This window comes from Phoenix dactylifera, chromosome 2 (assembly GCF_051530095.1).
Source record: "Phoenix dactylifera cultivar Ajwa chromosome 2, Ajwa_hap1_PhDact_Kaust_v1.1, whole genome shotgun sequence".
Lineage (NCBI taxonomy): Eukaryota > Viridiplantae > Streptophyta > Magnoliopsida > Arecales > Arecaceae > Phoenix > Phoenix dactylifera.
Window position 1 is genome coordinate 30640343 of NC_143191.1, and position 14163 is coordinate 30654505.

At 50.5% G+C, this 14163-nt stretch overlaps 1 protein-coding gene across 1 annotated transcript; it reads right to left on the reverse strand.

Annotated features, from left to right (window-relative positions):
• Positions 1 to 8232: 8232 nt before the first annotated feature.
• On the reverse strand, positions 8233 to 10207 carry LOC149768278 (uncharacterized). Its single transcript, XM_089928005.1, has 2 exons — positions 9098 to 10207; positions 8233 to 8964 (listed from the first exon to the last, which is right to left on the reverse strand). The coding sequence occupies exons 1-2, from the start codon at positions 10205 to 10207 to the stop codon at positions 8233 to 8235; spliced, it is 1842 nt and encodes a 613-aa protein (XP_089784131.1).
• Positions 10208 to 14163: the final 3956 nt, after the last annotated feature.

Consider the following 14163-nt stretch of genomic DNA (forward strand, 5'->3'; position numbering starts at 1 on the left):
CCACCTTTGGATTTTTGCGGTTGTGAGGACAAGGAGCGGAAAGGAAGGACAAGGAGGTAGGGGCCTGTTGACTCCTTGTGTTTTTGGCCACTTTTGGGAGGGAGCTAGTGCCGTTGTGCAATTATCAGCTTGGACTGTTTGGAGAAACTCGCTTGGATTTTCTCCCAGTATCTAGTGTTGGATTATCTCCCTCAAGCGTATTTATGGGTGGTCCGAATTAATTCATTTGTATGCTAATTGTCTCTTCCTATAATTCATTTTGTTCTAATTAGTCGTAGATAGGATAACTGGCGTGCTTGTTGACACTTAACAGGAATAGTATTCAAGCGCGTGGGTGGCGTGAGACTGATTCAACATGGAAGAGTATGGGGGTGGGTAACTGGAATTATATCGGCTGATTAAAAAATAAAAATATCAATTTATTTGCTTGCGATTACAATATATGGCTTTACTTGCTCCGCGTAAAATTGTATAATGCCACGTGAGTTTATTAGCATGTATTAGTCCTCCTGCAAATTATTTAAATTTTTGAGTTGCAAGTTTGTGACAAATGATATCAATAGTCATGTAGGATCAAATAAGATTCATGAATCGGTCTTCCTTATAATAACTTAAGCTTGTTAGATTGTAAGTCTATGACAAAAAATATTAATTTAAAATTTTATTTAGATATTTTCTTAGAAATATAAGAATTATATTTTTAATAACTAAATGATTTTATATCAATTCTCTAAGATTTTACCCGTCACACTTTTTCATGATGACATTAAAAAAAGCATTAATATGAAGTACCTAATGTATGTCTTATACAGTCAAACAATCTTAGCATGGTTGACACGGTATCTGTAAAGATTTGCCTCGGGTTTAAATTATAGATATGTTCAAAAAAAATTTAAAAAAAAAATCACATATGATCATTAATGTGCTTTTAAATGTGTTTTTCAATCTTGTAGTAGCACCTCATCCAATATAATTGACTGCTTTTCGGACACGGCTTTAATCTTCATACCACTAAGAAAGAGAGAGAAGAAGCATATGGAATGGGGAGAGAAAGGTAGAAGAACTGCTCCTATATTCATATCAACATAATTTGTGATTCACCTATCTCTGCTATAAGCTCTTATCCATTTATATTATAAAATTTTTAAAAAATTGTCCATAATAATGAATCCAAAAATTCCCTCAAGGGATTATCTTGGTAGGATGGCACTGATGAAATTTTGGAGTAATTCGAATCTATTTAGTTTATTAGATTTATGGGAACAAAAATTCTTAAAAAGGACAAAAACTTGGAGGCTCCCATTGACATTCAGAATGATAGAATTTGATATTCTTTGAATTGATAAAGTTGGGCAAGTTTACTTGTGTGCTCCTATTGACCCTCAAAATAATGGAATTAGATATCGATATTCTAGATTAATAAAAGTTTGGCGGCTAATGTGGCTTTGACTGTGAAATGTTTTGAGTGAAGCAAGACTGGTCATCTAGCAAATAGTTTCATTGTTACACCCATTTTAACAAATATACTACAGAATCACATCTCTCAACCATCAAACGTGCTAATTTTCACCAATTTACCCCAAGCCAACTTCTTCATAAATTTTATAGTTATAATGGTTTTGTCTTCATAAATCTCCCAAGAGTAATGCCACTTTTAAGAATTTCTATGATGAATATTTAGTAATTTGTTTTATCCATGAAAAATCAAAAGCAATCTCTTCAATTTTTTTGGTTCAATATACAAACTTCCAAACTTTCATTGTTTGGGAGAATTGTTGGCAATAGAGCTTTTGGAAGTACAGCTTTCTGAAGTGGAGCTATAAAAAGTTGTTTGTTGTTTAGTAACTACATTTCTAAAATACTATGCCACTTTAACGTATGTTTGGTGAACAAACTGAGAAAATATTTTTGGTATTGATGGGAGGCAAAATGGATCGTCCTATTTTTTCGGCATGAAGTTACCCAATTCTGGCCGAGCAGACTTCAGTAGGCCGACCTCAAAAGGCCGATCCATCGTCTACATGTTGCGACCATGCCATACAACAGCCTCACTGCCCATGCTTTGCTTGCTAGCCACGCCACAACATATCAATCAAAGACCATGCCCTGCTGCCCCAGCCATATCCTGCCACACCTGTCAACGCCTTACTGTTCACAAGAACGGCCTGCGCCGTGCGCCTCAAGCAAGCTCTAGCTACGCCCCATCTGACTAAAAGACATCTCCTCCCATGATAAGAACGGGCTATACCTCCGCCACCTAGGCACCTCTATAGGGACTATAAATAGCCCCATCAAGTAACGCTTAAGGGACTCTTGGGACCAACTAAGATCCACTCTAACTTGAGCATCGAAGGGCCCTCACTGAAACCACCGGTAGGTTTTGTGCAGGTACGCCGTCGCATGGGAGGTGGCCTTCCTTTTTCCGCTTCGGCCAGCAGCACTCCTAATTCCTCCGGCGTGGTCACCCTCGGGCCAAATTTGAACCACAATATCTGGCACTAGAGGAAGGGTCTGAGTCGTGATTACGAGGTTAAGAGGTCATGAAGCTTCAAATGCATCGAGGAGCTGGGCACTAGCTCCTGGCAACTCGCTCCAAACTCCACCCTCTACAAAACCGGCGGACCGAATTTCTGAGGTCCAGCCGGAGCAGTTCAACCTACTTGTCCAACAAGTCCAAGCACTCACTGCGGCCGTTCAAGGCTTGCAACAAGCAGGAGACCAGCCTGTACTCCCTCCTCACGAGCATTAGTCCTCAGGACGTCGCTCGTGACGTCGTTCTCCTATAGAGCGTCGCCACCATCGAAGGTCCCACCGAGCTCGGTCCCCAAATTAGGAGGGCCCATCGCACAACAACTATCCTGAGAGCTTGCACCGAAGTCCGATGCCCCGAGCATGGGAACAACCATTGGAGACAGGGTCTGCCCCATGCCGGGATGCCTACAGTATCAACCAAAAGCCGAAGAGGCCCCATCGAACACAAGTGATGACACCCCCGCCCGAGCTTGGCAGAAAAGTCGAGGAGTTGGAGCGACAGATCCAGACACTCAAAGACCAAGCTCCAAAGCGCGACTCCGACCTCGACTTCACAACCAAGTCTCCATTTCCTCGGCGGATCGTAGATGAGACGATCCCCATGAGGTTCAAGATGCCACAAATAGAGCCGTATGATGGCTCGTCCGATCCCGTGGATCATCTGGAAAGCTACAAGGCCCTTATGATACTCAAGGAGCTACAAACATCCTACTCTACAAGGCCTTTTCGGTGACTCTACGCAAGGCAACTTGTCTTTAGTTCTCTGGGCTGAGGCCCAGCTCGGTTCTATCCTTCGAGCAGCTGAGCAGACAGTTTGCAACCTACTTTGCTGCCAGCCGACGTCAGCGCCGGACCTCAAACTCCCTCCTTGACATCAAGCAGAAGGAGGGAGATTCTCTAAAAGACTACATCGATCGCTTCACCTCGGCTACATAAGTTCACGATCTTGACCAATCCATCGCCATGTCGGCGTTGAAGACTGGAGCTCGGTCCTACAAGTCCTCTTTTCCATCGAGAAAAACTTTTTCGCCAGCTTTGCGGAGATGCTGGTCCAAGCTCGGAAGTACACTAAGGCTGAAGAAGCCATGGGCAACCTTCGAAGATGCAGAAGGAGCGCTTCCGACGAAGGAGCAGATCTCCTCAACGCAAGAAAGATCCTCCATGGCCTAAGAGCCCAGCTCGCCCGAGGTCTCACCTCCAGAAGTTTCGGACATACACTCCCCTCACATCCACCTAAGCAGAGATCCTCATAAAGATTAAGGATCAGGGCTACCTCCGACCTCTATTGAGGATGCGATCGATAGAGTCGTGGAAGCACTCGAAGAAGTACTACCGCTTCCACTAAGATTACGACGATGATATGAAGGATTGCTATGAGCTCTGTGATGAGATCGATGCACTTATCCGCTGAGGTAGGTTCAATTGTTTTGTCCGTGATCAAGCCTACAAGAGAGAGCCCGAGGAACAAACCTAGTGCCGCGTGAGGAGCGGAACGACAACTGACTTCTCAGGGGCATCATTAACACCATCAGAGGGCAGGCGAGCAGAGGCACCTGAAGCATTGAGCTCGGAAAAAGGGGCTTCCTCAAAGCATTCGTGTACTGCGGAAGTCATCTCCTTTTCCAATGAAGACCAAAAGGGCGTTGAGCCCCCTTTATGATGACGTTGTAGCTATTTTCCTTATCATTGCAAGGTTTGATGTAAAAAGAATTTTAGTACATAATGGAAGCTCGGCGACGCCTTATTTTGTAATGCCTTCCAAAAGATGAGTGCACTCTGATCGGATTCACAGGAGATTCCGCCCCAAGAAAGTACTATGAAGTTAAACCTTCTCGTGACTCAGGTCGGCTCGGTCTACAATGCCATTTTTGGCTAACCAGGGCTGAACGCCCTCCAAGCTATGGCCTCTACCTACCACTTGCTCATGCGGTCCCCCACAAGTCAAGGGGTCGGCGAACTCTGAGAAAATCAGGCACGCAGCTAGCCGAGGTCTCGGCCCAAGCACTGCTCACTAAAGGGCTGGATGTACGGGATGAACCAAGGCAACACGAGGAGAGCCTGGTGAGCGACCTCTCTGCACCCCGTTAAGGGATGACTGACCCGAGCAGACTATGCAGATCGGTCCAGCCTGGCAAAAGAAAATGCTCTTGGGTGGCCATGAATCCTACATGATTATGGCTCCTCGACCTCGTGGGGCAGGGGCACAAGCCTTATACTCATCAGCCCGCATGGAATAGCAACAGAGCAAACCTGCTGCACAAACGACGATGCACCCTGGCCCGAGCTCGGAGCGCTGCCGACCGTGAGCTGAAGGGGCTCCCTCGACCGCAGGACCATTCGATGTCGTTTTAATGCCCTTCGACGCCATTTTGATGACATTCGACGCCAATTCGACGCCATTTCGATGACATTCGACTCTATTCGAAGCCCTTCGATGCCTTCTGCGATGACGCGCCCAGATCTAAATGGGGGCGCCCTGCCGAGTCGACCACGAGCCAAAGAATGCTGTTGAAGTCGACCTTAGAGCAAAGTCGCTTAGCTCGACTCGGAAAGCTCGGCCTAAAGCCGTTAGTTTCAACGACATGAGAGGTACACCTACACGGCACATATATCTTCACAAATATTTGACTGAATTATAGGACGATAACGACTCGGCTACTTCCTTCGCTCGAACCAACAAACGACTCAAACATGGAAGCCGGGGGGCAATGATGGGAGGCAAAATGGATCGTCCTATTTTCAGCATGAAGTCACCCAATTCTAGTCGAGCAGACCTCAAAAAGCCGAGCAGACCCCAGAAGGCCGAGCCGACCTCAGAAGGCCGACGTCAGAAGGCCAATTTCATTAGGCCGATCTCGTCGTCCACATGTTACGGCCATGCCCTGTAGCAGCCTCACCGCACTATGTTTTACTTGCTGGCCACGCTATGACATATCAATCAGGGACCATGTGTTGGCCCGCGGGGCTTTGCGGTCCCAACCCCGCGCCAAGGTTGAGGGACTTTGCTATGTGTTGGGACCGACTTGCTTGTGGGTATCGCTCTTCCTTCTTGCTGCCTTGGATCCACGCCGTGTGCTATTGCCTTTGGGCTGCCGACGGTGGGAAAGAATCAATGTGGGGCTCAATGTGTTGAAGGAAATTGACTCTTGTATTCCAATAAGCAACGATTACAAGGACTCAATGCAAGATCCGGAAGGAACCTTGCTATGCCTAAAACAATCTAAGGGGAGTGATGTTCTCCACCTTAGCCCAAGCCTTTCGGCCGAATGAAAAACAAAGGGGTACAACCCTTGACACTATGCTGGAAATTCAATTGCTAGAAGATGCTTGCCTAAGGGCCCTAATGGCTCCTTTTGTAGGCCGAGTGCCTTGGCTTATTTTGGACTTAATTCAAATTAAAAATGGCTTCCATGTTCGGCTGCCAAAGCTCTAACTAAACTTGGTCTTCTCGGCCATGTGCTGAATTGAGTTGGCCGCTTGGAATTTGCTCTCGGTGTGGCCTGCGTGCGTGTCATGAGCTGAGGCTGCCATCTGCCCAGGCGCGGCCTGATTTCGTTGCATTTCCTGATGTGCCGAGATGCGCTTACTGATTTCCATGGGCGTGCTGCTTTTGCCCTTGCTCCCATGGATTGCTGCCGTGGATATCTTCTGTGCGTCCATCTTTCGGCCTGCTGCATCCTGGCCGCTGGTGTCCTTCCTTGCCGGATCGCTATGGAAGAGCCCTTGGGCTCCTCCGTTGATTCTGCGCGTGCGCTTTCCTTGTTTGGCCCGGCGCTGACTTGGGGATGCTTGCCATGTGTCCTGGCTGATTGATTCTGGCCGGGCGCAATCTGGTGACATTCTGCCTTGTTTGGCTTTGCGCGCGGATGGTTGCCACATGTCCCTCAGCTGTGCATTTGGTCGGGCTGACCGTGGCTTTCCTTGTTTAGCTCTCGGGCGTGCATGCGCTGGTTGGTCCGGGTCCAATGTGCGCGGGCTTAGCTGTCTTGCTGTGCTCTCGGGTATGCTTGACCCATGCGCTGGCTTCGGACTTGGTTGGCCTGAGTGTGCTCGGTCGGATGCAGCCTTGGCCGAGCCTTGTGCTTGCTGTGCGTGCGCGCTCATGTGCGCACGCATGGGCTGGTGCCCCTGGCTGCCGCCCGTTGCCATGCCCATGTCTGGCGCGCACGCAACCCATCGTTGCGCGGGCGCCAAGTGTTGGCGAGGGGCGGGGAGGCGGCCTGGCTGTGCACTGGTCGTCTCCTTGCTTGGCGAGGTTCGGACGCGCCAGGCGGGCGCGAGCGCAGGGCACTGGGCGCGCGGGCCGGGCGCGGGCGCTGAAAGGCGGACGCGGGCTGGAGGCCGCGCGCAGGCGGGCGCGCAGGCTGGAGGCGGCGCGCAGGCGGGCGCGCGGGCTGGCGGGCGCGCGCTGGCTGAAGGGCGCGCGCAGGCAGGCGGGCTGGGGGCCGCGCGCAGGCGGGCGCGCGCGGGCTAGTGCCCGCGCGCGGGCGGGCACTGCGCCTGCAGTGGGCGCACGCGGTTGGCCGCGCGTGCTGGGGGCTGCCTGGGGGCGCGGTCGGCCGCGCGCTGCTGCAGTGGGCGCAGAACCTCGCGCAGGTGCTGGGCATGGCCTGCGCGGGGCTGCGCCATGGGCTGAAGGTGCTGGCCACTGCTTGGGCAGACCTCCAAGCAATGGATTTGGCCCGAGTGGGAGTCTTGGCTGAGGTTGGCCTCAGCCAAGTTCTTGGTGCCATGGCGCGGCGGGCTGAGGTGGCTATCATTCCCCCCTCCTTAGAGACTACCCTTGTCCTCAAGGGTGCTATCAAGCAATGGACTTCCATCCTTGCGGGATAGGGCGTCGGCCACCTTATTCTCCTTCCCTGGTTGATACATAATGTCATATTCAAAACCAAGTAATTTTACCAGAAATTTTTGCTGCTCCGGGGTCACGATCTTTTGTTGTAGAAGGTGTCGAAGAGCTTGTTGGTCCGTGACGATGGTGAAGCGTCGTCCTAGTAGATACGGCCTCCAGATTTTGACGGCGTGCACGACCGCGAGCAGCTCCCTTGCATATGTACTCCATGCTTTCTTCTGTGGCCCCAGGGCTTTGGAAATGTAGGCTAATGGCCGTTTATCTTGGGCTAGGACCGCGCCAATGCCTTCGCTGCTTGCATCGGTGAAGACTTGAAATGGCTTGCTGAAGTCGGGCAATGCAAGCACCGGGGTTTGTGTCATGGCTCTTTTGAGGTCTTCAAAGGCTTGGCGTGCGGCCGGGGTCCATTCGAACCCATCTTTTTTCAACATAGCTGTGAGGGGTTTTGCAATAAGTCCATACCCTTTGACAAACCCTCGGTAGTAGCCGGTAAGTCCTAGGAAACCTCTTAAGGCCGAAACATCCTTGGGCAGCGGCCAATCTGTCTTTGCTTCAACCTTCCGGGTGTCAACTTGAGCACCATCCCTGGATATCACATGCCCAAGATAGTCAAGCTCGGTTTGTACAAAAGCACACTTGGAAGGTTTGATAAAGAAGTGATGCTCCTCCAAAGTGTGCAGGACTAGATCTAGATGCCGCAAGTGTTCTCCTAGGGTCTTGGAATAGATCAAGATGTCGTCAAAGAAGACAATTACGAACTTTCTTAGGTACGGCTTGAATACCTGGTTCATTGTGGCTTGGAAGATTGATGGAGCATTGCATAGTCCGAAGGGCATGACCAAGTATTCTTAGTGGCCGGAGTGGGTGCGGAACGCCGTCTTGTGGACATCCTCGTCGCGCATCCTGATTTGGTGATAGCCGGCCCGAAGATCTAGTTTGGTGAAGAACTTTGCGCCGTGGAGTTCATCGAGCATCTCGTCCATGATCGGGATTGGGAACCGATCCTTGATGGTGGCCTCGTTCAAGGCCCTATAGTCATTGCAAAACCTCCAAGACCCGTCCTTTTTTCTTACTAGTAGGACCGGTGATGAGAACGGGCTGGTGCTCGGTTGGATGATCCCTTGTTTCAGCATGTCCTCGACTTGTCTTTCAATTTCTCCCTTCTGGAAATGAGCATACCTATATGGTGGTACGTTGATTGGCTTGCTTTCTTCTTTGAGTCGGATGGGATGGTCGAAGGCACGCTTGGGCGGAAGTGCTATCGGCATGGCTAGAACTCCTTGGTGTGCTGCAAGTAGCTTTTGCACTTGCGGTGGAAGGTCTTGCAAGTCATCCTTTGGCTGCGGTTGTTGTCCCTCCGCAGCCACTCCTTGGTTGGACATCATGATGGCGAAGCAAAGGGCCCCTCCTCGGCATAGGCGTTCAATCATGTTGGCTTCGCACGGTAGGACTTCCTTGTGGTTGAGTGCTGTCCACATCTTCTTTCTTCCATTGAGCCGGAACTCCATGGTCATGGTATTGTAGTCTGTTACTACTTTACCAATGCCCCGAAGCCATGCGTTGCCAAGGACTACACAAACCTACAAGTTGTAGTATGTGCAAATCTGCAGAAATTCTTACCCCTTGGATGTTGAGCCGAACGTCTTTGACAACCTCTTGGCACTTGAGTCGTTCGACCTCGAATGGCTCGGTTGCTGCCCCCTTGAGTCCTACCCGCTGCAATGCTCCCGGATTGATGAAGTTGTGGGAGGATCCGTTGTCAACGAGCAAGGATACTTCATGCTTGCCGATCCATGCCGTCATCCTCATGGTTGAAGGTCGCTGCACACCGGTAAGCGCATAAAGGGATAGCTCGGCATCCTTTGGTAAGGGGCTGATGGAATGGTCTTCGGTGGGATCTTCCTCCTCCGAAGAGCTGCTGGTTGTGGCGGCATCGTTATCCTCCTCCCTGCTGCTGTCAATGTGTAGCACATAGGATTGGCCCGGTTTGCAGTGATGACCTTTCTCCCACTTGACGCCACACTTGAAACATAAACCCTTCTTGATGTATTCTTGCACCTCCTCCCGGCTGAGCCTCTTGACATCAGAAGGTTGCTGTTTGGAAGTAGATGCAGTGGCTGGTTGTGGCTTGGAAGTGTTTGCAGCCGGCTGAAACTTGGATGGCAGCGGGCTGCGGTTGGAGCTTTCCTTGGTCAGCCTCCGGTCTTGAATGTTGGCTTGATCAAGGATCTCCGCTATCCTCATTGCTTCTTGAAGGCGGATGGGTTGTTTGAGCTTGATTTCCTTGGAGAGACAAGGTTTGAGCCCATCCACGAAGGTGCCAAGTAGTGCTTCTTCCGACCACCCGTCGACCATGGTTTGGAGTTGCCGGAACTCGTTGATGCACGATTGCACCTTGCCTTCTTGCTTGAGTTTGGCCAATTGGCCATGATGGTTGATGGTTGGTGAAGGCCCCCACTGGTTCATGAACTCTTGGACAAAGGCCGTCCACCCCAAATAGTTCCCTTCCTTCTCATAAATACTTCTTAGCCATCTCCACCACCTATTGGCCCTTCCCTCAAGATGGTAGCTAGCTAGGGTTACCTTCTCCTCTCGAGGGATCTCATATACATGAAAATATTGCTCGACCTTGTCGAGCCACTCATAAGGATCTCCCCCTCCAAAGGTTGGGAACTCAATTTTAGGTTTTCGGACTCCCCTTTCATTTGGACCGAAACCCCTAATCTCCTCTCCATGGTTCACCCGATCCTCCCTTCTTCCTCTTTCTTGTGCATGTCGGCCATGTGGCCTCCAAGGATGAGGGCTACCTATGGGCTCACTCATGGGTCTTTCCATACTCCTTGGCCGATCCTCCATTGGGATGCCATCGGCCCATCTATCAACACATGTTTCACCACATTCAACTCTTCCTCCTCTTCTTCTATCATCTCTCATTTTTCTTTCTCCCTCACTGTTTTTATTTTCTGCAAACCTCCTTTCCAACCTCTCAATGTTGGCATTTCCTTCTCTTCTTATGACAGCCAATGTGGTCACCAAATGTTCCAACACCCTATTGACTTCGGTGTTGTGGTTTTTCATGGTTTCAAAGAGCCTTTGTGGGCTGAATGATTTACTACCCGACTCCATGAAAACCTAACCCCTTCAATCAGATTTTTCTATGGATTTACAATAATTTTCAGATCTGATTTTCAGATCTCAATACAAAAACAATGAAGATTGTAGATCTGAAAAGTAAGACGATACCCTTGAGATCGACCTTTCGGGAATTGGACTGCAGCCTATTTTCCGACGATCTCCGTTGTAATCTCTCAATGAAAGCACCAGTGTTGGCCCGCGGGGCTTTGCGGTCCCAAACCCCGCGCCAAGGTTGAGGGACTTTGCTATGTGTTGGGACCGACTTGCTTGTGGGTATCGCTCTTCCTTCTTGCTGCCTTGGATCCACGCCGTGTGCTATTGCCTTTGGGCTGCCGACGGTGGGAAAGAATCAATGTGGGGCTCAATGTGTTGAAGGAAATTGACTCTTGTATTCCAATAAGCAACGATTACAAGGACTCAATGCAAGATCCGGAAGGAACCTTGCTATGCCTAAAACAATCTAAGGGGAGTGATGTTCTCCACCTTAGCCCAAGCCTTTCGGCCGAATGAAAAACAAAGGGGTACAACCCTTGACACTATGCTGGAAATTCAATTGCTAGAAGATGCTTGCCTAAGGGCCCTAATGGCTCCTTTTGTAGGCCGAGTGCCTTGGCTTATTTTGGACTTAATTCAAATTAAAAATGGCTTCCATGTTCGGCTGCCAAAGCTCTAACTAAACTTGGTCTTCTCGGCCATGTGCTGAATTGAGTTGGCCGCTTGGGATTTGCTCTCGGCGTGGCCTGCGCGCGTGTCATGAGCTGAGGCTGCCATCTGCCCAGGCGCGGCCTGATTTGGTTGCATTTCCTGATGTGCTGAGATGCGCTTGCTGATTTCCAGGGGCGCGCTGCTTTTGCCCTTGCTCCCATGGATTGCTGCCGTGGCTATCTTCTGTGCGTCCATCCTTCGGCCTGCTGCATCCTGGCCGTTGGTGTCCTTCCTTGCCGGATCGCTATAGAAGAGCCCTTGGGCTCCTCCGTTGATTCTGCGCACGCGCTTTCCTTGTTTGGCCCGACGCTGACTTGGGGATGCTTGCCATGTGTCCTGGCTGATTGATTCTGGCCGGGCGCAATCTGGTGACATTCTGCCTTGTTTGGCCTTGCGCGTAGATGGTTGCCACATGTCCCTCGGCTGTGCATTTGGCTGAGCTGACCGTGGCTTTCCTTGTTTAGCTCTCGGGCGTGCGCGCGCTGGTTGGTCCGGGTCCAATATGCGCGGGCTTAGCTGTCTTGCTGTGCTCTCGGCTGTGCTTGACCCGTGCGCTGGCTTCGAACTTGGTTGGCCTGAGTGTGCTCGGAAGGATGCAGCCTTGGCTGAGCCTTGTGCTTGCTGTGCATGCGCGCTTATGTGCGCACGCATGGGCTGGTGCCCCTGGCTGCCGCCCGTTGCCATGCCCATGTCTGGCGTGCACGCAACCCATCGTTGCGCGGGCGCCAAGTGTTGGCGAGGGGCGGGGAGGCGGGCTGGCTGTGCACTGGTCGTCTCCTTGCTTGGCGAGGTTCGGACGCGCCAGGCGGGCGCGGGCGCAGGGCGCTGGGCGCGCGGGCCGGGCGCGGGCGCCGGGCGCTGGAAGGCGGGCGCGGGCTGGAGGCCGCACACAGGCGGGCGCGGGCTGGAGGCCGCACACAGGTGGGCGCACGGGCTGGAGGCCGCGTGCTGGAAGGCGGGCGCGGGCTGGAGGCCGCGCGCAGGCGGGCGCGCGGGCTGGCGGGCGCGCGCTGGCTGAAGGGCGCGCGGGCTGGCGGGCGCGTGCTGGCTGAAGGGCGTGCGCAGGCTGGCGTGCGGTCAGGCGGGCGCGTGCGGGCTGGGGGCCGCCGCAAGCGGGCGCATGGGCTGGCGGGCGCTCGCGGGCTGGTGCCGGCGCGCGCGCGGGCGCCCAACCTGCAGTGGGTGCGCGCGGTTGGCCGCGCGTGCTGGGGGCTGCCTGGGCGCACGGTTGGCCGCGCGCTGCTGTGGCTGGCCGTGCGCGCGGTCGGCCGCGTGCTGCTGCAGTGGGCGCAGAACCTCGCGCAGGTGCTGGGCATGGCCTGCGCGGGGCTGCACCATGGGCTGAAGGTGCTAGCCACTGCTTGGGCAGACCTCCAAGCAGTGGATTTGGCCCAAGCGGGAGTCTTGGCCGAGGTTGGCCTCGGCCAAGTTCTTGGTGCCATGGCGCGGCGGGCTGAGGTGGCTATCACCATGCCCTGCTGCGCCAGCCATACCCTACCACACCTATCAATGGCTTACCGTTCACAAGAACGGCCTACGCAGTACACTTCAAGCAAGCTCAAGCTACGCACCATCTAGCTAAAAGTCATCTCCTCCCATGATGAGAACGGGCCATACCTCCGCCACCTGGGTACTTCTATAAGGACTATAAATAGCCCCATCAGGTAATGCCTAAGGAACTTTTGGGACCAACTAAGATCCACTCTAACTTGAGTGTCGAAGGGCCCTCACCGAAACCACCGGTGAGGCTTTGTGCAGGTACGCCATCGCATAGGAAGTGGCATTCCTTTTCCCGCTCCGGCCGGCAGCTCTCCTGACTCCTCCGGCGTGGTCACCCTCGGGCCAAATTTGAACCACAACAGGTATGACAAAATGACCATAAAGAACATTGCACAGTATTATACAATAGAACATAATAAAATATAATATGTATTAATATATAAATATATGATATAGTATAATATTACTGTAATGTAATATAATATTATTATAATATAGTAATATAATATTGTATCTTATAGCATAATAATTTAATATTTTATTATATATATTTAGGTTACAAAATAACTTTCCGACCAGGCCTAAAAGTGGTTTTCCGGAAAGCTCTAAAATGGAGTTTATCCTAAAAAGCTGTTTTTAGTTTTCTGAAAAACCTAAAACATCTTTCTGAAATTTTTACTAAACATCCCGATTTCATCTAAAAGTACTTTTGAAGGGCTAGAAAGTACTTTTTGGCTCTCCAAAAGCTCCTCCAAATGGAGCCTAAATAGTCGAAGCTAATCTTTAAGAATGCCTTGTTAAAACATAGAAAAATTAATTATGATCTTTTATCTAATTGTCATTTAATGATCAGGGTCTAGCAATATGTTATTTTCATCCCCATTAGGCATTATGTACATGCTTGAGCCTTGTTTTATAAATATTTATGGTGGCTTTTCACTAATACCTTTTCTTTTGCACACTTGTACACCGTTTTGTGTGCAAGCTAGAACTAAAATTTGCATGGCCACTAAGACAAGGTATCAAGAATAAATTAAATTTTTGATTAACAAGCCCTAATCATTAAATGACATTTTAACAAGGGGTGCAAAGTTAGTTCTTGCTTAATTTTATGCTCAATTTTTTACTTAGACTTTTCATTCTATCCTCTTTCTCTTTGATTTTGGGTCACTAATGAATGATTCAAATCTTTACAATTTATCAGGCATGTCATGTTCTTCGACACTATGCCTTAATGTACATTTGTTGTTGTTTCCATTGCAGGGCAAGGAGCTTCCATTCGGCTTGAGGATTTCGGTCAAGCAACGATATTTAGGGCACCATGGATTTATTGGTGTTTTAGCAAGCCTAGTAGGTTTGGTCTTGGTAAGCATTGGCTGAGGCTAGAGGCAATTTTTTGCCTCTATATGATACCCTTGATGACAACTCTTCACATGCAT

Coding starts and splice junctions, on each gene's coding strand:
- LOC149768278 (XM_089928005.1), bottom strand. CDS start 10,207: ATGAGTGAGCCCATAGGTAGCCCTCATCCTTGGAGGCCACATGGCCGA. Junction 8,965..9,097: donor ATCCGGGAGCATTGCAGCGG/GTAGGACTCAAG, acceptor TACAACTTGTAG/GTTTGTGTAGTCCTTGGCAA.